Below are 27,741 nucleotides of genomic sequence, written 5' to 3'. Positions count from 1 at the left end.
ACATTCTTAAATGTCTTTTTTTTTTTTTTTTAAGATTTATCATGTATAAAACATCTGCCTCCATGTATGCCCACATGCCAGAAGAGGGCGCCAGATCTCATTAAGGATGGTTGTAAGCCACCATGTGGTTGCTGGGAATTGAACTCACAACCTCTGGAAGAACAGCCAATGTTAAGAACCACTGAGCCATCTTTCCGCCCCTCCCCCCTTTTTTTGAGACAAGAGTTTATCTGTGTAACAGCTCTGGATGTCCTGGAATTCACTTTGTAGACCAGGCTGGTCTGGAACTCACTGAGATCCACCTGTTTCTGTCTCCCAAGTGCTGGGGATTAAAGGAGTGTGCCACTCTTGCCCAGGTTCTTAAATATATCTTAAAAAGTAGACTCAGAGCTCCAGGACAGGCTCCAAAGCTACAGAGAAACCCTGTCTCGAAAAACAAAACAAAATAAAACAAAACAAAAAAGTAGACTCAGTCAGCTGTGTTTCTCTCCTCTGGGATTACAGACAGGACCCAGTACATCTGGGTTCAGCTTCAAGACCCAATGCCTTCTATAACCACCAACTAGAAAATTGTGAACATTGGAGTATACGTCTATGGCTTTTTAAAAAAACAATTAAATTTTAATTATGAGTATGTGTACAGTTAGTTGATCACGCAAGCCAGAAGAGGCTGATGGATTCCCCTGGAAACTAAAGTTTATGTGGCGTGGATGGTGAGAACCGGAAAAGGAGCCGTATATACTCTTTACTACCGAGCCATCTCCCCAGTCCTATTTTTATTTTAAAGTCTGAAAATAACTCATTGGTATACAACTCCAGCAGCAGGCGGGGTGGGTTTAAAATACCACACAGCTGTTATTCTTGCTTCCGTCTTGGATACGAATTTGCCTCGTTACCGTTGCGGTTTAACAAGAACAACAAAACTAACTCATCAAAAGCCATTCGCCACACCTGCGCTGCGCGGGCCCTCCCACCCCTCCCCACGCCCCGCGCGCACGCCCGCCTCCTATTGGTTCTATTGGTCCAGAAGGCGGCGCCGTGCGTGCGTGCGCGCTGGTTCCCGGATGGGCCGTGACTTCCGGCACTCTCCCCGCGGGCGGCAGGGGGCGCGCGCCGCGGAACTCCGCTTTGTGGCGGGGGCCTCCTCGGCCCGGGTAGCCGAGAGGCGGCCGGGCTCTCAGCCAGGAGCCGCCGTCGCTCGAGCTCCGGAGCGAAATGGTCGCCGGGCCTCCGCGCGTCCCGTGAAGGGTCGGGAGCCACGCGGGGAGGAGAGGGTAGGCGCCGGGAGCGGGGGCGCGGGGCACGAGGCCGGGTGACCGTTTGCTGGCGGGTGGCCGCGGTGTCCTCGCCGGGCCAGAGGGCGGGGCCTCGGCTGGCGGGGCGCCAGGCGGGGGGCCTCCCGGCAGGCCCCGCGGCGGGGGATGCGGGTGGTCTCCGGGGTCGCTCTGGGCTCCCCGCAGGGGTCCGGGCGACCGCGGGTGCCTGTGGCCTGCACCTCTGGGTGGGGCGGGACCGGGCTGCCCCGAGTTGACTCAGCTTTTCCTGTCGGGCTGGTCAAGTTGGGACACGTTCGCGTCGCCTGCTGGAGGAGCTAAGCCCTGACTTGCCTCCAGCTGGGGCTATTTAAACCCGGCCTTTTCTGCAGCCGTCTGCTGCCGGCGAGCGGAGAGGGGACACCTGTGGCCTCCCCGACTACGGCGCCTCTCCTGCGTGGATCCACGTAAGGGACAACTCGCTTCATGTCCTTTTTTGATTTACGAAAGCTACTGTTAAAGACGTTTTTTGTTTCTTTTATAAAAAAAAGTATTTTACCATTTCAAGTTTTTATCGTCTGTTTTTTTTTTTTCTTTCTACTTGTAGGCCAATGTGCAATATCAACATGTCTGTGTCTACTGATGGTGCCGTAAGCACCTCACAGATTCCAGCTTCGGAACAAGAGACTCTGGTTGGTATTTTTGTCTTGAGTGTATAAAAATAACTTATCTTACTAGGTAGTCAAATAAGACGCTTAAACCCAAGCTGTAGCACAGCCCTAAAATTGTAACTGTATGTTTAATGAAAACTTCCTCGGTTGTGATTGCATTAGGGAATTAACAGCAAGAATCTGTATTTTCATAGCTCTTCACCTGACACGGCCTTTAAAATGAGTTCCATTACATCAAGTGTGGATGCTAACGCTTATGACATGCATTGTGTTTGTTCTACAGCTGTGGAAATGGTAATCTTAAAGGCACTATAAACTCTTGAAGCTTTTGTCATTACAGGAATGCATAAAATAAAAATTCAAAGTACCAGTCTTTGCTCTATATCTTGTTTCCTATTCTATATTAATATATAAAAGTGTCCTCAGTAAACTACAGAATTACTTTTAATGACTGCAGAGTGTTTGATAACATGAGCACACCATTTGAGTGTTTTTCTTAAGTCTTTACAGCTTTTGTTTGCTTTTGGTGTCAGATTGGACCCCAGCCTTTGGGCTGTGGGTGCATAAGTACTGTCCCACTGAGCTGAGCTACAGTCTTAGCCCTGTGACCTCCTGGTAGATGTAAAAGTTGCCTCCTGTTTGTCAGTAAAATAAGTGTGTCATTATTCTGTAAGAAAGATAGGGAAGTAAAAATCGTAGGACCTGAATAAGCACATCTGATTGCTAACTGGTAACTGGCTCACCAAAAGGTGATGATGGTCTTCACTCCTGCCAGCACTGAATTAGCGCTAGCTTTCTTTTTTCCTTTTGATGTCATTTTGTACATATTTTTGAAGAATGTGATGATTTGCTACATGCACACCTGTCAAGGTATTTTAGCTTTCCACTTCTTTAAACATTTATCTTGTTGGCATTCTTCACATGCCCCTTCTCGTTGTTTATAAACTGTGTCCTAAGACTGTGAGCCAGTCTTACTGTTACTGGACTGTTGTTTCAGGATTCAGGCCTGGATCTCCAGTGAGGCAGCCTGTCCTTTGATTTATCAAGTAACTTGTTTATCCAGAGTTGTGCTCAACCTCTGCCTCTGTTTAGCCCTCTCTTTTCCTTCTCCCCTCATTCCCTTTTGCGATTTTCATAGTAGTTTGCATGATTCTCTAGTTCTGCGCATTTTCAGTGTAGTTAATTTTTTTACTAGTACTGTATGTAACTTGATGTCTTTATTACTGAAAATATTTTTATATAGTCAGATTTATCTGTTTTGATGACTTCTGAGTTTTCTTAGAATGTGTTGCAAGAATCTGTTCAAAGATTATGCACGTATTTATCGTATTTTCATGTAGCACTTTAAAACTTGTTTTTTGCATGTGGGGTTGTGACAGATTTAGCTGTGCTGTCATGCTGTCCTGGAATTCACTCTGTAGACCAGGCTGGCCTTGAACTCACAGAGATCTGGCAGCCTCTTCCTTCTGAGTGTTGGGATTAAAAGCCTGCACCACCACGTCCAGGTGGTTCCCCCTTTTTTTTTTTTGAAACTTCTTCCTTGTTTCTGAGATTATAATTGTACAATTTGTTCCTTCTTTTTCCAAAGCCTCCAATATGCTTTTTCTATTTTGCAAATTCATGACCTTGTTTTCATTAATTTTTGTTACATGCATACACATCTTCCTAAATACAAATTTCTCTGTGTGAATAATGCCATTTATGTGTATAGTTACAGTATTGACTATTTGGTATTTGATAACCTATTTGTGTACTCTTTAGGAATAAATGCTTTTTCTTTCTTTTTGTTTTTTTTTGTTTTTTTTTTGTTTTTTTTTGTTTTTTGTTTTTCGAGACAGGGTTTCTCTAGCTTTGGAGCCTGTCCTGGAACTAGCTCTTGGAGACCAGGCTGGCCTCAAACTCACAGAGATCCACCTGCCTCTGCCTTCAGAGTGCTGGGATTAAAGGCGTGCGACACCACCGCCTGGCAGGAATAAATGCATTTCTAAAGAACATTTTAAAACCGCTAAAAATAGTCTTTAAAAAAGTGGGACTGGAGAGGGTGCTGGGTAGTTAGTTACAAGTGCACTTGCTGCTCTTTCAAAGGATCTAGGTTGGATTCCCATCACCAACAAGGTGGCTCAACCCTCTTGTAATTCCAGTTCCAGAAGATCTACTGGCCTCTTTTGGCCTCTAGGGGTACTGTATGAACATGGCATACAGGTATACATGCAGGTGAAACACCAATACACATAAAAATAGCTAAAATTTTTTTAAAAAGCCCCAAATACCAAAAATAAATATGCAAAGATAATGATTTGTGTGGGGTGAGTTTATAAAAGTTGAGTTTTGCAGATAAAGTGAGCATGATCACATTACATGCCTACTCCATCCTGGTTTTCCAAACATTCTTTCAACTTTAGTTGACTCAGTGTACTTACTATCCTTAAAGCATTTAACAGTCTTTTAAAAATAAACCAAATGCTGTCTAGAAGTGGTATTCACTTTAGTCCGGTTTGTCTTGAGGCTACCTCCTGAGGTTGCATTCTAGGCCATGTAGACAAAGAGGGTTTGCGCCATGTGAAGCCATAAAAAACTGTCCTGCTAGGGAAAGACAGCTAAGTGGCTAGGAGTGCTGGTTACTCCTAGTGGACCTGGTTCTATTCTCAGCACCCATATGATGACTCACAGCCATCTGTAACTCCAGTGTTAAAGGATTTGACATTCTTTTCTGACCTCCTTGGGGACCAAGGACACAAGTGGTGCACAGAAGTACATGCAGGTAAAATACTCATATGCATAAACAAAATGAAACAAAAGACTCATTAAAGCTGTAAGGGACAGGAGCATCTTCAGAATAGTGCAGCTTGCCAGTTAGGTGGCAGTTGTCTTTTTTTTTTTTTTTTCTTTTTTGAGACAGGGTTTCTCTGTAGCTTTGGAGCCTGTCCCCTAACTAACCTTATAAGACCAGGTTGGTCTCGAACTCATAGAGATCCACCTGCCTCTGCCTCCCGAGTGCTGGCATGTGCCACCACTGCCTAGCTTTTTAAGGAATTTTGTGAGTGTGAATGTTTTGCCTGCATGGTTGTATGTGTACCATGTGGATGCCTGGTGCCTACAGAAGCCAGAAGAGGGTGTCAGAGTCCTTGGAACTCGTTACAGATGGTTTTGATCTATTATGTGAGTGCTGGGAACAAAACCCAGGGCCTCTGTAAGAGCAGCAAGTGTTCTTAGCCTCTAAGTTATCTCTTAGCCCCACCAATTATTATCTCACTACTGGGAAGGCTAGATTAGAGTCAGCCTAGACTAGCTTCTGGTACAATAAGGCCTGTTTTTACAAATAAAGTTTATTTTGTATTCACTCCTGTAGTTCATTTAGTACTTTGCTTTAATTGGCTAGACATGGAAAAAATACCTTCTGGCTCTTCTGATTTTACTGGCATGCTCTTTAAATAAAAGTCCTGTCTTTTTTTTTTTGTTGTTGTTTTGTTTTTTTGTGGCACTATCTCGCCTTTTTGGGTGCATTGTAAATGATTATAAGTGAGTGTTTGAAGTGTAAATCACATAGGAAGAAAATACTGAGCTGTAGTTGAGGGACATGAATTGTAGTCTTTGAATTGTTCATTACCTCTTTGGTTTGGATTTGTTCTGTAGCAGTTGGGTGTATAATAGATTGGTGATAGGCTTAGTCCTAAAGGTGTATTTTTTTCTCCTTCATTCTGTAAGTTTCCTTAGAGCAGACCTTTGGGTTTGTACAGTACACTTGCTAAGCACATTGGATCTCAACTAGATTTTTTTTTTTTTTTTTTGGTTTTTCGAGACAGGGTTTCTGTGTGGCTTTGGAGCCTGTCCTGGAACTAGCTCTGTAGACCAGGCTGGTCTCGAACTCACAGAGATCCGCCTGCCTCTGCCTCCCGAGTGCTGGGATTAAAGGCATGCACAACCACCACCAGTTTACCCTACATTCTTAAATGTCTTTTTTTTTTTTTTTTTAAGATTTTTTAGTAGTAAACAGATGATAGAGCTGGAGAAAGGAAATAGTATCACATTCCCATGTATGTTCAGTCCCTGCAGAAGCCAGAAGACGTTGTTGAATCACCTGGAACAAGCTGGAGTTTCAGGCAGTTGTGAGGTGCCTGATGGTTGGTGGGTCCTAGGAACTGAGCCTGGGTCCTCTGCATACGCAACAAGTACTTTTAATCTCTGAGCCTCTTGATACTGTTTTTTTTTTTTTTTTTTGGTTTTTTTCGAGACAGGGTTTCTCTGTGGCTTTGGAGCCTGTCCTGGAACTAGCTCTGTAGACCAGGGTGGTCTCGAACTCACAGAGATCCGCCTGCCTCTGCCTCCCGAGTGCTGGGATTAAAGGCGTGCGCCACCATCGCCCGGCCTTGATACTGTTTTTTTTTTTGTTTGTTTTTTTTCGAAACTGGGTTTCTCTGTAGAGCCATCCCTGGAACTAGCTTTTGTAGGCTAGGCTGGCCTTGAACCTACAGAGATCCACCTGCCTGTCTGGAATTAAAGGCATGCACCACCACCACCTGGCCCTTGATACTGTTTGTTTTTTGATCACAACTAATAGTATTTAATGACTTCATGATAATTGCTTAATAGTTTTTTTCTATAGCATTTTTCTTCCTCTTTGGTGATGTGTGCCTCTCCATTTATGAAGTCTATTGCACTTAGTGTAAAACGCAACTTTTTGAGGTCTGACTTTGTAACATTGTTAAATAGTATTTGCTGCCTTTATTGGGCTTCCTTTTGGATAGACTTGGTGGGCTTATGCTGGAGAGTGGATATAACAGCAGCTGTTCTTTTCTTCTACAGGTTAGACCAAAGCCATTGCTTTTGAAGTTGTTAAAGTCTGTTGGTGCGCAAAAAGATACTTATACTATGAAAGAGGTGAGCAGAACCGAGAGATAGAGAATTGATGTCTTTTTTTCCTTTTTTTGATTTTATTATGTATACAGTATTCTGTCTGTATGTACACCTGCAGACCAGAAGAGGGCGCCAGATCTCATTACAGATGGTTGTGAGTTACCATGTGGTTCCTGGGAATTCTACTTAGGTCCTCTGGAAGAACAGCCAGTGCTCTTAACCACTGAGCCATCTCTCTAACCTGAATACTTAATAGTTAATACTATTAATAGTTAATAATAGTCTTAATAGCCATTTGTAGTATTTTTTTCAAGTTTGTGGGTAAGATTTGTTATATAGAAAGATTTTGTAATAAGCAGGGACACTGTTTTGTGACCATTTGAACTATATTTTGAAGCTAAAAATACTAATTTGTATGACTTTCTTTTTTTGAGACAAGGTTTTTCTATGTAGCTCTGATGTCCTGGAAATCTCTTTATAGACCAGACTGGCCTCTAAATCACAGAAGTCCACCTGCCCATGCCTCTGAGTGCTTGGGGTTATAGAATTCTTAGCATTTGTGTTGTGAGCTCATTTGGCAAATTGGTAAAAGTCTCTGATTTGTAATTTCTCAGAATCATTTAAATGCATAACAGTAAACAAATTTATGATAATGTACTTTTAGTTACTTTTTAATTTTTAAAGCTTTATTTATTTTGTGTATATGTACATGTATAATGGAGATTAAAGGACATTTTGAGGAATCAGTTCTCTCCTACCCGGTGAATCCTGGGTAATCAGACAAGGGTCATCTGGCTTGGCAGGAAGCACCTTTACCTTTTGAACCATCTCACCTGCCCAGTATAAACCTTTTACATTAACAAAATACGGGGCTGGAGATGTGGCTCAGCAGTTAGAAACACTGACTGCTCTTCTAGAAGACCCAAATTCAATTCCCAGCTTGCACATGGCAGCCCACAGCTGTCTGTAACTTCAGTTCCAGGGCACCCTCACCCAGGCATACATTCAGGCAGAACATCAGTGCACATAAAAACAAAACAAAATACTGACAGTAAGTTTGAATTTAGTGTAGTAAGGAATGAAATAAAATGTTAAAATATTTGTTTTTAGGGATAGCACAGTACAAAAACAGTTTATTGGTGACAGAAATTAAAAATATTGTCATTTGTTGCCTATATTCATAATTGATGAGAAAACTAAGTTTCAGTTCAAATTTAGTGAAAATGAAGATCATACCCCCTCCCCATACCCCCTTCCCATCACAATTGTTGAATTCCCTTAATTTTATCGAAGGACTTCTTGGGTATCCCTGGGTCCCAGGTTGGAACTTGTGCTCTAGAGCTACAAGAGTACAACGTACTGTACTGAAATCCCGGGTGAGTTGATTCCATGAACCTGTCGTCTGTTTTCGTGGACACAGCATTGTACTGTTGTTTACCTTAAAGTTGTTTATGAAAGTATGGTTTTCAGTGAGTGGCTGGGCAGTTGTAGACAATTTCAGTGTGAGAGATACAAGTGTTATCTTGTTTACTTAAAACACTGAAGTTTTGTTCTTATGACTGGTTAGTGGGACAGGAAGAGACTGAATCAGCTATACTGTTAGAAACCTCTTAGAGGATACTTTCTAGGAGGAACCTGTTTTTCTTGTCCCACTGCCTACAGCATTGTCTGTGATCATGGATGTGTAGGCACGTTCCTTTAGTGTTGATTGACTCACTGGGTGGTGATGGCACACATATTTAATATCAGCACTCGGGAGGCAGGGGCAGGCGGATCTCTGAGTTGAAGGCCAGCCTGGTCTACAGAGCAGGACAGTCAGAGCTGTAGAACCCTATCTCGAAAAACAAAACAAAACAAAAAAAGTTGATTGATTCCTGCTTAGCTACTAAAACTACTAAGTCTCTTAAGTGTTAAGTGATGTTTTTAGGGTCATTAACTTTTTCGGTTGACCTTTATAAAATTAGTTAAGGAAATAAACAAGAAAGTATGGATTTAGCAGCAGACAGAGTAGAAAATAGATCAAAGCCATCAAAAAGATGTTGGGTGCTTGTATTGAGCTGTATGCAGTGGCTCAGTGATGTTCTTCTGTTCTCCACAGGGCATTGCCTTCCAAGTCCCTTACTTTAAAACATAAAACTTTCAATGCAGTGTATGTACAGTTTTCCTTATGCTTTGATATCTCTATATTACCTAATACATGATATAAGCAATTGTTAATACTGTATTATTTAAGGAGTATTGACAAGGAAAAACATTTCCTTGTTTAGGACAGATCTCTGGAGTTAGTTTAGACCCAGAGTTGGATGTGGGACTTAGAGCTGTTTATATTGTCTATTTTCAGTTCTTTCTCCTGGGGCACTTGAGAGAGTAGTGAAAACCAGTATGGGGTAGTAAAAAGTGCACTGGAATAGGGGTCAGTCCTAGAGTGGTTTCTTCATCCTTTTTTATGTTTCTTTCTATTTTGGCGGTGCTCAGTGTCAGACCAAGGGGCGGCCTTTTCATTTCCATCCCGTGATAACAATTGTGTCGGGACAATGAGGCTGTACTGACAGCTGCACTGTGCACTGTAGTATGCTTACAGACTTGCCTTGTTGATGGGCTGCTTTTGGGATAACAGTGTGTGCTAAAACTGATTTATGGAGCACAGAGCACTACTGTTTAATAGTAGTGGTTGGGACCATGGACTACTCGGGTTGATTGCAGTAATAACTGAGACTGTCTGATTGGGAGATGCCATTGGTGATTTTCCTGTTCCTCTGGGATGACTTCAGAGCTGTTGAAGTTTTAGGTGATTGAAGAAAACAATTTTTGCCTCCCCTTTCTTTCCTAGAATGTTAGTATCTAGATTTCTGAGCAGAATTAAAGTTTATGAGAAAAAAGAAAAGAAACTCATTTAAGTAATGTGAAGGAAAGGAACAGTTACTTCTGTTTTCATCAACTTTAAAAGAGCTAGACACAAAATGGTCTTGTATAGGATTGTGGATGTGGTTGTTTAGATAAGGGGGTATTACTCAATGTATGCAAAACTGATATTTAGTTTTCTTTAATACTTAAAAATGACATTTCTATTTCAGATTATATTTTATCTTGGCCAGTATATTATGACTAAACGATTATATGATGAGAAGCAGCAACATATTGTGTATTGTTCAAATGATCTTCTAGGAGACTTGTTTGGAGTGCCAAGCTTCTCCGTGAAAGAGCACAGGTAAATAAATCAGAAAGCTGCAGCTCGCCTCCATCTCTGTCCCTCTGTCAGAGAGAAACTGTGGCCATGCATACAAGATGCTCTACTGCTGCTGACACTCCTGGCCCTGATACTCATTTGGGGAGGGGGTAGTATATTGTTTGGGAACCTGAATTCCTGGAGTATTACAAGCCCGTTTGTTGATATATGTTGTTGTTTGTTTAATTGTGTGTGAGCATGTTCCTTGTGAGTGTGGTGTTCAGAAGATAGCTCCCTCCACTGTGTGGTTGTTTGGGCGTGTAAGGGATCTAACTTCACTCAGCTCTAGGTTCTCTATTTATAATTTTTCTTTTCCTTACAAGGAAAATATATACAATGATCTACAGAAACTTGGTGGTCGTAAGTCAGCAAGGTAAGTTAATTTTGAATACTCTGAAAATACTGTAGCTCTGAAGACAGTTCTTTCTGACTCAGGGTCTCATGTATCCTAGTCTAACCTCAAGCTCACTATGTAGTTGAGAACCCTTGAGCTTTTAGAAAGTGTTTGAGTATCTTGGTGTGTGTGTATATGATACATGTCTGTGGGTGGGACATGGGCCATGATGATGTCCATGTGGAACTCATGCTGCATTCTTTTTATGTGGGCTCTAGAAATCCTCCTCAGACTTTTAGGCTTCTGTGCAAGCGTCCTGCCAGTCCCTCTAGTCGTGTTTTAAGGATTGGACATACTTAGTGGAAGAGTGCTTTCCCAGCCTGTGTGCAGTTCTGCTGCAATCCCTAGCACTGTAAAGTAAAAGGCAGAACAAAACGGTACAGAGACATTTTTGCTATCTATGTGCATGCATTTTGTGTTTCTGGTTCTCTTATTATTTTAGTCACCTCTTTCAGTGCTGACTAATTTTGTTGTAAATTATTACTTATTTTTATGTGTGTCAGTGTTTTGCCTGTGTATGTCTGTGTACCATCTGTGTGCAGTGCCTGTGAGGACAGAGAAGGCCATCAGGTCTAGAACTGGAATTACAAACTGGAATTACAGACAGTTGTGAGATATCCAGATTTGTCTGGAATAATAGCCAATGCTCTTAACCACTGAGCCATAGTTCCAGCCTCTGTTTACTTTTTTGCTTTGTTTTGAGATTGGATCCCTGTAAATTTTCTAGGCTGGTTTGGAACTCAGTGTTGCTGCTCTCCCAAGTATCTGGGATTACAACCCACATGGCATTCATTCATTTATTCAGCACTGCTGGGAACTGGACCCAGGGACTCATCTGTGCTTGGAAAGTGTTGTTTTAGCTAGCTGCCTCAACAGCCCTGCGGCCAGTGGTGGCACACGTCTTTAATCCTAGCACTCAGGTGGTAGAAACATCTCTTGAGTTGAAGGCCAGCCTGGTCTCCAAAGTGAGTTCCAGGACAGCCAGAGCTCTTACACAAGGAAACCAACCAACCTCCCTCCCTCCCTCCCTCTAATGTGTGTGGGTGTTTTTTGTTTTGCCTGTGTGTATGTTTGTGCATCCCAAATGGGAAGTACCCACAGAGGCCAGAAGAAGGGAATTGATCTCCTAGACTATTGTAAGTGAGCCGCTACCTCTTGCAAGAGTGTCCCGTGCCATTACTACAACCCTCTTTTGAAAAAAAATTAATTATGGAGCCTGATGTGGTGATGCATACCTTCAGTCTCAGCACTTCAGCACTTGGGAGGCACAGGCAGATGGACCTGTCTAGCCAAGTCTACATAATGAGACACTGTCAAAGAAAAAGAAAAGAGAAAAGTTTGTGTGTCCCCTGTATGTGGGTGTGATATGCACATGAGTGCAGGAGTCCACAGCAGCCAGAGGTGTTAGATTCCCTAGAGTGGAGTTACAGGGGGTTTTGAGCCACTTGCCATGAGTGCTGGGAAACCGAACTTAGGACCACTGTAAGAGCAGTGTGTGTTCTTACCCACTGAGTCATGTCTCCAGTCTCATCATTTTCCTTAAAAAAAAAAAAAAAAAACAAAAAAGAAACCCCAGAAAACTCAACCTACATTGACTTGTGCTTCTGTGAGCACTTTTATGTGCTGTGATGTGCATATGATGTCAGCTGACAGCTTGAGGGAGTCACGTGGGTCCTGAAGATCAGACTCTGGAGTGAGCTCGGGTCATAAGGTTTGGGCAGCAAGTTTCCTTATTTCCTGGCCTGACTTGCCAGGCCCAGTGATTCTTTTTAAGAATTACTTTATGCATAATTATAATAGGAGTATAAACTTGAGTAGGAAATGGCTGTGAACTAAAACTATTATAAAAAGTATAATACAAAATGTATCATACAACGTTGAATGCCCCGTTCATGTTTGTTGAAACCTTGGGTTATCAGTTAGAATTTCTTTGAAAAATAACTAATATTAAAGGCTACTAGAAGTTGATCAGACCTTGAAATGAATTGAGATGTTTGCGACCTAAGTAGGACCTTGCTCTTTTCTTGCCCCCTTTCCAGTCTTTCTTGAATAGACAGTCATTTCCATTTTTTAGGTAAGCAGCAGTTTAGCTCTGCTTGCAGTAGTCTGTCTGCAGTGGTAACATGCACACTGACGCTGAGCTACCTACTCAGACTGACTCAACTCAGTTTTGGGATGCAGCCTTTTGAGGCTTTAGTAAAGGTACTTGGTTTTCATTCTATAAAGATACACACATGGAATAGTGTTTTGATACTTTTTAAAGAAAAGGGTTGGTCTTTCTTTTTCTTAAACCCTCCTCTCTTCTCCCTCCTCCCTTTTTTTTTAAAGACAGTATATCACTACATAGCCCTGGCTGGGCTGGAGCTCACTATATAGACCAGGCAGACCTTGAACTCAGAGATCCACCTGTGTCTGTCTCTTAAGTGTAGAAGGGAGCTGTGGGCTGCTTCCTGCTCCCGGCCACTTGGCTAGCTTATGCCCCCAAATAACAACACACAAACTGTATTCATTTAAACACTGCCTGGCCCATTTCTGTTAATGTGTGTAGCACCGAGGTGTCCATCCTGGGTTGGAGCTTTATTGTGTCTGCCCCAGAGAGCAGAGCTAATGCATCTTAGCTCACTTCTTCTTCCTCCCAGCATTCTGTTCTGTTTACTTCACCCACCTAAAGGCTGGCCTATCAAATGGGCCAAGGCAGTTTCTTTATTAGCCAATGACCTTCCTCCATCACTTAAGTGCTGGGACTATAGGTGTGTGCCACTGTGTCTGCTCCTTTGATCCATTTTTAATAAGTTTTTCCAAGGGGGGAAAATACTGATTTGTAGTAGTTGCCGATTTTCATGGTATAAATGATATCATTTCTACAGTATAAAAACACTTAAGTTGGGAAGACCGATAGCATCTCCCAAACCTTTAAAGATGTTTTGAGACAAGATGTCTAGTATGCATCTCAGACTATTTTGGAGTTAGTGATTCTCCTCCTCCAGCCTCTGAAGGACCCTAGGATTATAGGATTACGTACCACCATATTTGGCTAGTAGTGTGTACTTGAATACCAGTAGGTGTAGGCTTCAAAACACCATAAACCTTAAAAAGTTTATCCTTAGACTGGGCAGTGTTGGCACTCACCTTTAATCTCTGTGAGTTTGAGGCCAGTCTGGTCTACAGAGCGAGTGCCAGAACTGGCTCCAAAGCTACAGAGAAACCCTGTCTCGAAAAAACCAAAAAAAGGGGAGGAGGGTTATCTTTAAACTGTGTTCAGAAACCTGTTTAGTTTGTAGACTGAACTGACCACTCTTGTAATCCACTATTCCATTCTGTATTCAGGGTGTATTGTGTTATGTGTTATTGTGTATACTGCACTACATACCTGTTTCCTGTGTTCCATTGAGATCTCACATATTGTATAATATAGTATCTCATTGAATTGTTATATGTTTGGGTTTCAATACCAAAATAGTGTCTATAAAAGGCACCAGGATCTTATCTTAACCCAGAACAAAGTAATGACTAATTTGATAACTGAGACTTTTTTTTTGAGAGAGTATCCAGTTTGGCCTTGAACTTGTAATCTTTGGGCTTCTCCCTCTTGAGTGTGCTGGGATTACCGGGGACCTGTAAGGCTATTAATAAAAGTCAGATGGTGGCACAGGGCCATGCTAATCTTCTCTGTATTGTTCCAACTTTAGTGTATGTGCTGCCAAAGCGAGCACTCAAGTATCTTTTTTGGTTTTTCGAGACAGGGTTTCTTTGTAGTTTTGGATCCTCTCCTGGAACTAGCTTTTGTAGACCAAGCTAGCCTTGAACTGACAGAGATCCGCCTGCCTCTGTCTCCCAAGTGCTGGGTTTAAAGGCACGTGCCACCACCGCCCCACTAAAGTATCTTAATAGTCATTCATTTAAATAAACCGACAGATTACTAGAAGAATTAAAGGGTCAGCTGTAAATTACGTATTTTCATTTTTGTATTTTAGTTCAGTTAAAGTAATTTTGGAAATTCTAGATCAGTTGTCAACCTTGTTACACCTGGCACTTTATTAATTTGTCCTGTAATTTTTACACGTATTAAGGCAAATTCCCAGGTAACAGCCTGTTTATGTATTTGGTTTATAATCTGTGTGTTTCCATAGAATGCAGGAGTTTTTATGGTACTACATCATTTCAGAGTGCTCAGAGCCCAGGCCTGGCTGCACTGTTGATGGAAGTGCTTCAAGGTGGCAGTGATCGGTATTCGACTATGGTTTTGAGTAATTTTGTCCTTCTCAGTTCTGAAATTTTGATGTTTTGAGAGCTTGATTTGTAAAACTAAATACCAACTGTGCCTGCCTACCCGAGTAGCTCATTTAAGTTAATTATTTTGCAATCTAAAGCGTCCACCCTCCTACAATCACAGTTTTTCACAGTTAGACTCTTGGTGTCCTCTTTATCAGCCCCTTCTACACTGCATTTCAACCTTTTGGGCTTTGGTTTTTTTCAAGACAGGGTTTCTCTGTGTGGGACCCTGACTGTCCTGGAGACAAGCTGCATTAAACACCTGGCCTTACCCAGTTTCTAGTCTTAAGTTTGCTTGCCTCAATGTTCTATTATTTGTTTTTCCATACTGGACTTTGGGCCCAGGACCTCACACATGCTAATTGAGGCCTCTCATTTAGGCCTCTGAATTACCTGTAACTTTTTATTTTGACAAGAGTGTCACTGAGATGCTCTGGCTGGCCTCAAATTGTAATCCTATCTGAGTCTGCCCAATAACTGGGGATGATTGGTGTATATCATGCCCAGTGGTTTGTTGTTTGTTTCTATGGGTTTTTTTTCCTTCTTTTTAAATTCTGTTTTGTCAGTGATTTGCTACTCCTTATTTAGGAGTTTTATGATTGCTCCCTGGGGAGAATAGTTCTGTGAGCTAGGAAATGAGCTTTATTTCTTTTTTTTGTTTTGTTTTGTTTTTTTTTTTTTTTTTTTTGGTTTTTCGAGACAGGGTTTCTCTGTGGTTTTGGAGCCTGTCCTGGAACTAGCTCTTGTAGACCAGGCTGGTCTCGAACTCACAGAGATCCGCCTGCCTCTGCCTCCCGAGTGCTGGGATTAAAGGCGTGCGCCACCACCGCCCGGCCATGAGCTTTATTTCTTGAACTAAAACCCTATTACAAGATGGCCTTAGGCAAGTTTATGGAACTGCTCAGAAGAATGATATGTTGTGCTGTCTGGCTGAACAAACATTACTCTTTGCTTCCGCTCCAGTAAATGAATTAGTTTAATTTTGTGCCACAGGAACTGTGTGTGTCTGGAAGCCTTCTCACAATACTGCTTTTCTCTCTGGAATGCCTGTTATATACCAGCTTCAGCATAGGCTGTTACAAAATGTGTCTTGATAGTTTCCATCCTTTCTCCCCCGCATCTACCAAAAGATCCTTCTTTGTTTCCTCTGCTAGTATATTCTCTTTCCCCCACCCCCAAGACAGTGTTTCTCTGTGCAGCCCTGGCTGTCCTGGAACTTTTCTTTGTAGACCAGGCTGGCCTTGAACTCACAGAGATCCACCTGCTTCTGCCTCCTGAGTGCTGAGTGCACTACCATGCCCGGTATCTGCTAGTATATTTTAAAATTTTGCTTATTTTACTTTTTATTAATTATTATTTTGGTTTTTCAAGACAGGCTTTTTTCTAGCTTTGGAGCCTGTCCTGGAACTCATTCTATAGACCAGGCTGACCTCGAACTCACAGAGATCTGCCTGCTCTGCTTCTGCCTTCTAAGTACTGGGATTAAAGGTGTGCACCACCACTGCCCGGCTTATTTTACTTTATAATTACTGTTTTAAAGTTTAATTTATGTCCATGTTTTAGTATGCAAATGACACTTGGGACATACATGGCTAATGCTTGTTGAAAGGTTAAATTTTGTACAGGGTTGGGTTAAACTGGTATATGTTGAATTCTTATTCTTTGTGTTGAGTCAGTTTTTCCTTTCTCTTAGAGTCTTCAGACTCCGGCACATCAGTGAGTGAGAACAGATGTCAGCCTGCAGGTGGGAGTGATCAGGAGGTAATAGTTAATTTATTTCTTACTCTTCTACAAGGTTTCTTTTTAAAACTTTCTATTTGTGTGTATTGTCCTTGAGTGTTTGCATTCCTGGGCCAGTAGTGGATGCCATATCACCTGGAGCTGGAGTTACAGATGGTTGTGAGCTGCCCCAGACATGAGTGATGAGAGCCAAAGTTAGCCAGTCCAGAACAGCACATGTTCTTAATCTCTAACTCATCTCTCCAGCTTCATGACAAATAGTTCTTGAAAATTGGGAAGGTTATATAAAACAGAGCTCGAAGCAGCCTGTGCTGTGTTACTTTGTCATATTTTACGTTTTCTTGTGTGTTTAGGACCCTGTGCAAGAGCCACAAGAAGAGAAGCCTTCATCTTCAGATTCATTTTCTAGACCGTCTACCTCATCTAGAAGGAGAGCAATTAGTGAGACAGGTATATATGAGTAATTACTTGGCATATTACATAGTTGTTTGGGGGTTCTTCCTTTAATACTGTGGTTTTGGGGTCAGATGACCTTTTCACAGTTGCCTAAGATCATCATAAAACAGATATTTACATTTATGATCCCTAACAGTAGCAACAAAAATAACTTTGGTTGGGGTCACCACACCATAAGGAGGAACTGTATTAAAGGGTCGCCGCATTAGGAAGAACCATTGCTCTAGACCCCTGGTTTTGGTTCTATAATAAAAGATGAAGTCTTGTTTTCTATTTTATTTTAATTATTTTTTTGAGACAGTATCTCTGCAGAGACCAGGCTGGCCTCACTCACAGATTGACCTGCCTCTGCCTCCCAGGTGTTAGGATTAAAGATGTGTGCCACCATATCTAGTATACTCAAATTTTTAACGCTTAGTGTTGACAGAAATATTGTATATTTTTGGGTCAGTAAGAGCTCTAAATGGATCCAGTTTATTGTAACTTTTGGAGGTAAAGTTCAGAAAAAACATTGGAAACTTTTCAGTGTTTTTAGTTGGACAGATCCAGTGAAACACTGACTTTAAGAATGTAAATGGTTGACTTTTGTTACAAATAGGAACTAAGACATTACAGTTTCTGAATCAGCCACAGCACAGGGATTTAACTACCTGTTTCCCTTTAATACATAGAAGAAAACTCAGATGAACTACCTGGTGAGCGGCAAAGGAAGCGCCACAGATCCCTTTCCTTTGATGAGAGCCTGGCTTTGTGTGTGTTGAGAGAGATATGCTGTGAAAGAAGCAGCAGCAGTGAGTCCACAGAGACCCCCTCACATCAGGTATGTGTCGGTTTTGATTATTTAAGAATAGATTTGTTTTATTATTATCTATGTATTATTTATATATTTATTTAGGTATATATGTTTTTTGGACACAGGGTTTCTCTGTGTAACAGCCCTGACTATCCTGGAACTTGCTTTGTAGACCAGGCTGGCCTCGAATTCAGAGATCTGCCTGCCTCTGCCTCCCAAGTGCTGTGATTAAGGTGTGTGCTGCCACCACCACCACCAGGATTATTTTTTATGTAAGGGTTTTGTCAGCTAGTATGTTTCACATGCATGCGCTGTCCTTGGAGGCCAGAAGAGGATGTTGCATCCCCTGGACCATAGCTGGGTGGTTATGGCCGCTGTGTGTGTGTGGAACCTGGGTCATCTGTGAGAGCATCAAGTGTTCTAAACTCCTGAGTCATCTCTGTAGTCCTGTTTTCCAGTTTTAATTTTTTTTTTTCAAGTCTTAATCCTTAAAGTTGTTTTTTTTTTTTTTTTCTTTTTTGAGACAGGTTTCTCTGAGGCCTTGGAGCCTGTCCTGGAACTCACTCTTGTAGACCAGGCTGACCTCAAACTCACAGAGATTCACCTGCCTCTGTCTCCTGAGTGCTGGGATTAAAGGCGTGCGCCACCACCACCCAGCAAGTCCTTAAAGTTCTAACAAACTTATAAATAGAATGCCTGTTACGGGCCCATTGAGAGGAACATTTTGGTTCAAGAGGTGGGGTTTTCACTGGGGATAGACGTGACTGAGAGAAGAGGCAGAGCCAAGGGATGTGCTGCCAGGAAGCTAGGGTGGGGCTTTTTCAACAGTAGCTTGCCATCCCCCTCAAGCCTTTATTTTGTTCCCTAGTTTTATAATAAATAAACATAAAAGGAATCTTTAACAAGTGCCCTTGTTTGATGTGAGACTGATGCTGAACACAGTGGTAAAATTTAATCTTAAATCTGTATAGAGCTCCTGCTTCTAGTCCTAGGTTTGGAGAGAAGGGGAGAGTAGAGTAGCAGTGCTCCTGGGAAATGAGTACAGATTCCGTCCTTACTGACGTCATCCTTAGGTGTGGACCACTGTACTAGTGGTCAGCTCACACAGCTCAGGTGTGTTGGGGCAGAAAGCAAACTGAACATTTAGAAGTTACACTTTTTAAATAAACGAAGGAAACTGAAATTCATCTCAGTTACGTACTGTAGAAATCTAAGGGAAGTTTGCTTTGATTGTTTCCTTGTTCGTTCTCCTTGCCAGAGATCAAACCCAGAAAGAAGTTTGCACATGGTAGGCAAGCACTGTATCGCTATACACTTCAGCCTCCTGTGCCCCACTGAAGACGACTTTGGGAACTTTAGCTTTGTTGGAGTTCTGTATCAGTAAAGATGACACCAATATTCACTATCCACGTACAAACCTACATTGCACAGAGCTAATCAGGCTTCTGATTTCTAGGTCTGTGTATGAGAGATATTAAATTCAGACTATGCTGGTTTATTTGTTGAAAGTTGAACTGTAATAACAGCTTTTTTTTTTTTTTTTTTAATTTTGAGACAGGGTTTCTCTGTGTAACCCTGACTGTCCTAGAACTCTTTTTATAGACCAGGCTGGCCTCAAACTCAAAGAGACCTGCCTGCCTCTGCCTCCCAAGTGCTGGGATTAGAGGTGTGTGCCACTGCCACCTGGCTTCAAAACAGCTTTCTATATTGCATTTGAAAACAGCATGTTTGTTTATGTGTGTGCGTGCGGATTATGTCTGCCACAGTGCATTTGTGAGGGATGTGATGAGGTCAAAGGACAGCTCAAGGTAATCGGTTTCTCTTTCCACCAGAGGTAGAGAACTCAGTGCCTCAGTCTTGGCATTGTTATCCGTGAGCCATCTCTGGTCCCCAACAGTGTTGTCAAACACCATGTAGTTAACCTTTTGGGTCTGGTTTGCTTTGGTCTCTGTTGGATTTTCTTAATTTGGAAAAGCAACCATAGATGTGTAGACACACATGCATGGCTTTGTTCAGGAAAGATTTGTTTATAAAAATACACTGGTGTTAAGATAATACAGCTTGGGGGCTGGAGAGATGGCTCAGTGGTTAAGAGCATTGCCTGCTCTTCCAAAGGTCCTGAGTTCAATTCCCAGCAACCACATGGTGGCTCACAACCATCTGTAAAGACGTCTGGCGCCCTCAACTGGCCTTCAGGCATACAGACAGAATATTGTATACGTAATAAATAAATAAATATTTGAAAAAAAAAGATAATACAGCTTGCAGACAACTGCTGCAGAAAGTCTGATTCTAGAGTTGAGTGAAGGGACACTGTTGGGTCACCAGAGATGTGACCGACTGTCCTAACCTGTGTCAGTGGAAGTTGTGTAGGAATTAGAGCTAGTCCTTGAAGAGTTGCTTTTTCTACTGCTTTATCAACATCACTTCAAGTCCCTATTTTGAAATTTATAAAATAATAACACTGTTTTTGTTGATTATATTAATTCAGACTCCTTTCATGCCTCAAGGGACTGTATTCTCTAGAAGTTAGATGATGGATCTGAAGTTGACCTGTGTCCTGACTCTTAGCGTAGAGTACTCTTCTCAGTTATAGCTCAGGATCCAGCTTGTGATCAGTTTAGTGGAGGATTTTAAGTTGAATCTCTTTTATGTTTTTTTGAGACTGATCCTCTCTAGTCCTGACTATTTGCTGTCCTCTGTAGGCCAGGCTGGTCTTGAACTCACAGATATCCTCCTGCCTCATCCTCCTGAGTGCTGGGATTAAAGGTGTCCGCCACCATACTCAGCCCTTTAAATTGAATCTCTTGATTGAGAAGATTATAGCCTTGGTATGTGTTCTTACCTTTAGCATAGACAGATAACATTAGGTTCTGAAGCTGTGAGTTATTAAATCCTAAAACGTGGGGTCAGTTGAAAATACACAGAATTGTAAAAATAAATTTGAAAATTTGTCTTGAAGCTTTTCAAATCAAGTTATTCTGGGCTGGCAGCACAGTCTTAATCACAGCATTCAGGAAGCAGCGTCCAGTTCTAGGCCAGTTAAGGCTACATATGTAGATCCTGTCTCAAAAACCCAAATAGCAGATTTGTATTTGTGCAGTAACTAGCATTCTGACACGCTAATAGTGTAATTAAGGTAAGTCTTAGCCTTTTTTGTATTTTATAGAGAAGCTTGCAGTTACGCTTCATCTAATTAATAGGTGTGTATATAATCAATAATTGCATAAATAGGAAAGGTTATTATTGTTAGAGGTTTAGCCAAACAAAGGTGACTGGGATTTAGAAGCTCAAATTATTTTAGGGAGGGAAAGTTAGTGGAAGAATTAGGAAACAGAATCTGACTGGAGTGTGGGTGTTGAGTAGGATAGAGTGTGTTTAGCTGAGGGTTTTTGGAAATGCTAATGCAGTCATACTGAGTGTAACTTCAGTGCTAAGGCCCTTTGACCTTTTTCTTTCATGTAGTAGAATTTTGAGCAGGGAAGATTGAATATTAATGTAATAACCTTGCGCCAGTCTGTGCAACATGAACAGGAGGAGGAAATAGTGGCCCAGGATGAATTAGGAAGCTCTTACTGAAGCCTAGAGGCAATGTCTTTAAGTTCACTTTATTCTTTTCCCATAGGATCTTGATGATGGTGTAAGTGAACACTCAGGTGATTGGTTGGATCAGGATTCGGTTTCGGATCAATTTAGTGTAGAATTTGAAGTTGAGTCTCTTGACTCCGAAGATTACAGCCTGAGTGAAGATGGGCACGAGCTCTCAGATGAGGATGATGAGGTGGGTTTCCATGGTTGCTAGCTTTTTAATAAGATTGGAGATGCAATACGTTCAGAGTCACTTGAAATTTTTGGTTTTTTTCATTTGTGAGCTTAAGGCAAAATATTACAGCTTCTGGTTTATTATAATCTCATATTACTAGGTCAGAAACTTAGGCATTAATGGACATTCTTGTAATGGTCTGCCCATAAACTTCTCCATTTGGTTCTACTATTTATTTGTTTGTTTGTTTGTTTTTCTTGAGACAGAGTATCACCATGTAGCCCTTGGCTGATCCTGAACTGTCTGTGTAGACCAGGCTGACTCACAGTGATCTGCCTGCCTCTGCCTCCAGAGTGCTCGGATCAAAGGCAAGCGTCATTACTCCTATTCCTCTCTTTTAATAATAATTTGTTTTTCACAAATATAAAACATGCAGCAAACAAAAGTGTCAGATGGTGCCTGTATATCTCTTTCTTGGGAGTGACTATACTTTTAACATTTCTAGTTGTTTGTTGTTTTCTGGCTAATAACTCAGAATTTGTAAAATAGGTTTTCTTGAAATTTTTTTTTTGGGTTTTTTTCGAGACAGGGTTTCTCTTTAGCTTTAGAGCCTGCCCTGGAACTAGCTCTTGTAGACCAGGCTGGCCTCGAACTCACAAAGATCCGCCTGTCTCTGCCTCCGAGTGCTGGGATTAAAGGCGTGCGCCACCACCGTCCGGTTTTTCTTGAATATTTTGTTTGCTAAGTATTAACAACTCCGGGCTGGAGAGATGGCTCAGAGGTTAAGAGTGCTGGCTGTTCTTCCAGAGGTCCTGAGTTCAATTCCCAGGAACCACATGGTGGCTCACAATGATCTGTAATGAGATCTGGCGCCCTCTTTTGGTGTGCAGACGTGCATGAAAGCAGGACATTATAAATAAATATTTTTTTTAAAAAAAAGTAGTTAAACAGCTCTTGCCATGGTGGGTGAAGAGTTTACTCTTCTACTTTGTCTACTTTACTGGAACTGCGTTTGACTTGCCCTTCAGATCTCATGGAGAGTTAGTGGCTCTAGCTATTTGTTTAGGACTTATTAAGAATTCAGCCTTCTTGGTTGAGAGGTAAATTGATGCTAATGAATTTGTCTTATTAGGTCTATCGAGTCACAGTGTATCAGACAGGAGAAAGTGATACAGACTCCTTTGAGGGAGACCCTGAAATCTCCTTAGCTGTAAGTATACAGATACTTCACAGAAATAAAGACGGCTCTGAGATGAGGATTGGGAAAAGTTAGCTTAATTTACTCTGAAAAGTGAGTTAATTCTATACAGTTAAAAATTTTAAACTCTTATGAGTTAGAGTATTTTTCCTTCTTTGTTGTAGTAGAATCTGTTGATACATTTGTTTGGTTTTATGGGATGGAATTTAACCTTGAATATATTGGACCCCTGAAACATTCATCCTCGTCTAACAAGACCTTTTGGTTTTGGTTTTGGTTTTGGAGATGAGTGGAAGCCACACTTAGCCAGAATCAAGAAATCGGTGTGGGAGAATAAATGGACTTTACCCTCATTGCTTCTGCATTAGTCCGCTTGCCAGGCAAGGTAAACTGGATATATTTATCCAGGGTTCACTAGGAAGTTCACCCTTCAGTGTATGCAAGGATACAGGACATGTTCAGTGATGACTCAGGGATGCGGGAGAGTGTGCTTCTCCAGTTGTGTGAAGAGAAATTGGTATAAGGAAGACACACTGAGCAGTTAAGAGTCCAGGAGAACATTGACAAGGCTGGATTGTGATGAGAATGGTATATTGGAGCTCTGATAGCTGACGAGAATGGTTTTAGATTTCTCTTGTGGATGAAATGGGGATGTTCAGTTTGTTTGTTTGTTTGTTTTTGTTTTTTAAATAGTGCTAGAGATTGATCCCAGACGTGCAGTTATTATTTCACACAGTTCTCCATGTTTGTGTATACATGCAGGGAAAGTGTCTAACACCTGCTCTCTTAGCTAATTTCTGGTATAAGCATTAACTCTGTTTCTCATGGGCTTTTTACCTATTTTATGTAAAACATGAAATGCTGAAAATTATCTATGTGATAGACTTTTACCTCAGGCGTACTGTGACGTTGCTAGCCTTGCTGTGACTAATAACAAGAGTTAATGTCTTCTTTTATTGAAGGACTATTGGAAATGTACCTCCTGCAATGAAATGAATCCTCCCCTTCCATCCCACTGCAATAGATGTTGGACCCTTCGTGAGAATTGGCTTCCAGAAGATAAAAAAGATAAAGGGGAAATCTTGGAAAAAGCCAAGCTGGAGACCTTGACTCAGGCAGAGGAAGGCTTAGATGTGCCTGATGGAAAAAAATCTACAGTGAATGATTCTAAAGAGCCCTGCACCGAGGAAGATGATGACAAAGAGGTCCATGCCTCCCCGTCACAGGAGAGTGAGGACTACTCCCAGCCGTCGACTTCTAGTAGTGTTGTTTATAGCAGCCAGGAAGATGTCAGAGAGGTGGAGAAGGAGGAGACACAAGACAAGGAAGAAAGTATGGAATCTGGCTTCTCTCTTAATGCTACTGAGCCATGTGTGATTTGTCAAGGGCGGCCTAAAAATGGTTGCATTGTTCATGGTAAAACCGGACATCTCATGTCATGTTTCACATGTGCAAAGAAGCTTAAGAAGAGGAACAAGCCCTGCCCAGTGTGCAGACAACCAATTCAGATGATCGTGCTAACTTATTTCAGCTAGCTGACCTGGCCATAGAAATAGAATTATATATTTCTAACTATATAACCCCCAAATTAGATAACATGAGTTTTATTTTTTCTGCATACACTAAAGCAAGAAAAGCGTCTCGGTTCATATAAAATTTGTTGTATGATTTATCTCCTTGAGGGTGACAATAGTGTTTCCTTCCTTTTAGGAGAATTTCACTTGATTATATTTACATTTGGGTTTTAATGTAATCTGCATTGGCTGTGTAGCTCCTTTTCCTTTTCCATTTTCCTTGTATTTTAAATACATTCTACCTGGAAGGACTGTTGGAAGTTCTCTCCAGCTGCAAATGATGGGTCCATTCTGAGAATTGACTGCATAAGAAGTATTTGATTTCTTTTTTTTCCTCTGTGAATATAGAACATTTAATTTATTTAATACCTCTTATATAAGGACGTAAAGCTGTGTGAAGGATTGAATATATAAGTTACTAAATTCTGAAACTCCTTAGTTCTCCAGCTGTTATGGGTGTGGGCTGGAGAGAGGATGCTGGTAAGGCACTTGGCTATGTAAACCTGATGGCATAAGCTTGATCCCTGGAACCCTTGAAAGGAGAAGGAGGGGACCAGACCCACAAAGTTGTTCTTTGATCTCCACACGTGCCCCAAGTGTGCACACTCTTTTAAGGTACGAGTTGTATCTGGTGCCGTGTCTGTAAAAACATGCACCTTATTTTCCAGCTTTTGTCATGAGAAGAGGGACAGGTGATGCACTCTTGTCTCATGTTGGAAATTCTGAAGCACCTTCTTGGGCTCAGCTCCATGGTTCCTGATGTTGCCTAAGTTTCAGGCTGTACTTAAGGTTTAGAAACCATTCAGAAAGACTAATTCAGAACGTGGATAATGAGAACTCATTTTAAAACATGCATAGTATTTTAGAATGATTTCTCCATCCCTGTAGATTAACTTCTTGGTTCATAGTCTTTGATTGAAGGATCCTGTATTTTTCACATGTTCAAGTGTAGAAAGTAAAATCATCTGGACTGTAAGTTTAGAGTAACTAGAGGATGGTTTTGTACTAACCTCGTTGGCTAAAGGAATCAAACAGAAAACCACTCCTTATGATGAGTCTATTACATCTACATAGGAGAACAGCGAGGAATGATTGCTTCAGCTTTGGTATCCGGTGACTAAGTGAAGCTACACTCTTTCACTTTGTAATGCTGAGGTTATATCCTTGGGCAGTACTAGATCCTAAATATTTAGGTGTGGTATACATACATTATTTATTTGCTAATAAATGGTTTATTAAATAAAGGATTGTTTTAAGAGGTTCACTGACTCTTACATATTTTTTCTAACAGTCTATGTGGCTGACAAGTCTGGATGTCTGCGTTTGACTGTGCCTGCTCACTCTGCCGTGGGCAGCCAGATGCTCTTCTCCCTAGGCTAAAGTGGCCATCAGTGAAAGGCCGCTTTAGTACTCTCCACTTGGTTGTAGTGAATGGTATTGCCTTGTTGTAATTGCTTTTTTGTTTTCTTTGAAACTAAATCCTAGGAAGCCAGGGATGTCTTGTCATTTTTATAGGTGCTCAACAGGAATTGACTGAATGGGGCTGGTGATTGAGCTCAGTGCACTGGGGAACAAAGTAATTTAGTTTTGCTTGGGACCTGGGTCTTGAGGCTGGCTATGCAATAGCCACATGCAAACTTCAGACCCCCAAACTCAATGCTAGGAAGAAAGTAATTGCATCAGTCTTGGAGCATAAGTCCTGAGGCTGACCACAAAAAGCAGCATGTGGACCTCAGACTCCAAAGCTAAGTGGAGCTTTAGATCTCTGCTTTTGTTTAAATTCAAAATTCCTTGTGTTCTCATTGAAAGATGATGTTCTGTAGGTATGAAGGCTCATTGTATTGTGTAAAGCTTATAGTAGTTCTTGCTGGTTGAATGTTCTGTAGTCCACCTTCTGCCTCCCAAGTACTGGGATTAAAGATGTTTCTACCATTGCCCAACCTCAACTTTTAGAGGGCTTTTTCAGTTTATTTACTCTTTGTGTGTGTGTGTGTGTGAGAGAGAGAGACAGACAGACACAGTATACCACAGGACACATGAAAGTCAAAGGACAATTTCCTGAGTTGGTTAACTTGTTATATCATGTGGGTTTAGGGAGTTGAACTCAGATCATCAGGCTTGGTGGCAAACATTTGATGAGCCGTCTTCCTAGCTCCTGAATTTGATTTTGTAGTTTGTGGTAGTTTGAATGTAATTGTCCCCTATAAGACAAGGGAGATGTCCTTGTTGGAGGAAATGTGCCACTGTCGGGCACACTTCAGATCAGTTTGCTTCCTGTTGCCTTCCGATCAAGATGTGGGAGTCAGCTCCATCAGCACCACGTGTGCCTGCATGCTTCCATGTCTTGCCATAATGATAACAGATTGAACCTCTGAATCGCAAGCAAGCCCAGTTAAATGTTTTCCTTTATAAGAGTTGTTGTCATGGTGTCTCTTCACAGAAATAGAAACCCTAAGACATATTTACAAAAAAAAAATAAAATTTCTGATTGGGGATGCAAAGTCCCTCTGGCTGTGACATCTGTAATCCATTGCTCATCAGGATTGAGCTGATCTGACTTGCTAGGTCCCCTATGTGTCCCTCCTGAAACTGTATGCTTGCTCACAGAGGATGACCTCTCCTGAATGGAGGGCCATTCTGGGTTTGTTGTTTGTTTTGCTGGCAGTGTAGTCCTTTGGTAGATGGATTGACTGTGAATCATATCCTCTGGATTCCTCTGAAATGGTTGCTTGATTTTCACATACTAAAACTTTTTTTCCCCTGAAATATATGTTTCGTTTAGTGGGAGGTCAAAATTAAGGCCACAGATAGTTTGCTTCAGTGACCCTTGAGAGCTAAGTGTAGAGACTAGGAGAGGCTTTGCACAGCCACCCAGAACTGACTTAGCTCAACAGGACAGACCTCAGCTTAGCAGGATTCTATTGGATTCATTCATGACTAACCATCTCCAGAACCCAGCGAGGCAGCTCCTGTTCCATCTCTTTGAATACATGGTCACAGGTCCCTTTGGATTTTTCTCTTCCTGGGTAGATGGTTGCTTCCTTTGTGCCCGCCCTTAAGCTGTCAAGTGCATTGTGCTTACAGTTGGGCATTCAGGATGTTGACGGCCATGAAAACAGCTGTGCAGGCTTGTTTGCCTTTCTGATTTCAAAGAAGACAACGTCTTAAAATGTGAAAAGAATACTGTTGGTATAAAATTGTCCCTCTTGTGAGGATTCATTCCCCCACCTAAAAGGTGGATGCCCGCAGTCCCTTCATATAGTCTTTATATAGTCTTCATATAGTCTTCCCATCAGGAAGACAGCTCAGGTGTCCATTAGCGATAGACCTAACTGCTCAGGAAGGGAAGTTGCTGGCCGACAGAGCAAAGAGTTCGAGTCCAATTTCACTTAAATACTGGGCATACAAAATAGGATGCTTTATTGTTGGGCAGAGGCCTTAATTGGTTAATACTTTAATTTTGACATAGCTAATAAGTTGCCTTTTATCCTCATTATAAAAGCAACATGGCAAATTTGGAGGCTGGGGTTTCAGCTCTGGAGAGTTC

At 41.6% G+C, this 27,741-nt stretch overlaps 1 protein-coding gene and 1 pseudogene across 4 annotated transcripts; one reads left to right on the top strand and one right to left on the bottom strand.

Moving 5' to 3' along the window:
- The first annotated feature begins 1,085 nt into the window (after positions 1-1,085).
- Mdm2 (MDM2 proto-oncogene) lies at positions 1,086-25,455 on the top strand. 4 transcript variants are annotated; one of them, XM_041670415.1, is made up of 12 exons: positions 1,086-1,274; positions 1,646-1,720; positions 1,861-1,945; positions 6,728-6,802; positions 9,853-9,986; positions 10,328-10,377; positions 16,364-16,431; positions 16,764-16,860; positions 17,538-17,686; positions 21,285-21,440; positions 22,555-22,632; positions 23,583-25,455. In XM_041670415.1, the coding sequence occupies exons 3-12, from the start codon at positions 1,865-1,867 to the stop codon at positions 24,153-24,155; spliced, it is 1,461 nt and encodes a 486-aa protein (XP_041526349.1). In that variant the 5' UTR covers positions 1,086-1,274; positions 1,646-1,720; positions 1,861-1,864; the 3' UTR covers positions 24,156-25,455. The 4 variants fall into 4 exon arrangements, with proteins under 4 accessions (XP_041526349.1, XP_041526357.1, XP_041526341.1 ...); XM_041670423.1 differs by having other exon boundaries at positions 1,614-1,720; XM_041670407.1 differs by having other exon boundaries at positions 1,560-1,720.
- LOC121465013 lies at positions 14,050-14,111 on the bottom strand (annotated as a pseudogene).
- Positions 25,456-27,741: the final 2,286 nt, after the last annotated feature.

This window comes from Microtus oregoni, unplaced genomic scaffold, assembly GCF_018167655.1.
Source record: "Microtus oregoni isolate MIOR12 unplaced genomic scaffold, Mior012 000001F_ref0000356, whole genome shotgun sequence".
In the NCBI taxonomy this organism is placed as follows: Eukaryota; Metazoa; Chordata; class Mammalia; order Rodentia; family Cricetidae; genus Microtus; species Microtus oregoni.
Note: the sequence above shows the minus strand (reverse complement) of the source record. Positions and strands in the feature narration are given on the sequence as shown.

Coding starts and splice junctions, on each gene's coding strand:
- Mdm2 (XM_041670431.1), top strand. CDS start 1,865: ATGTGCAATATCAACATGTCTGTGTCTACTGATGGTGCCGTAAGCACC. Junction 16,861..17,537: donor GAGAGCAATTAGTGAGACAG/GTATATATGAGT, acceptor TTTAATACATAG/AAGAAAACTCAGATGAACTA. Junction 17,687..21,284: donor CAGAGACCCCCTCACATCAG/GTATGTGTCGGT, acceptor CTTTTCCCATAG/GATCTTGATGATGGTGTAAG.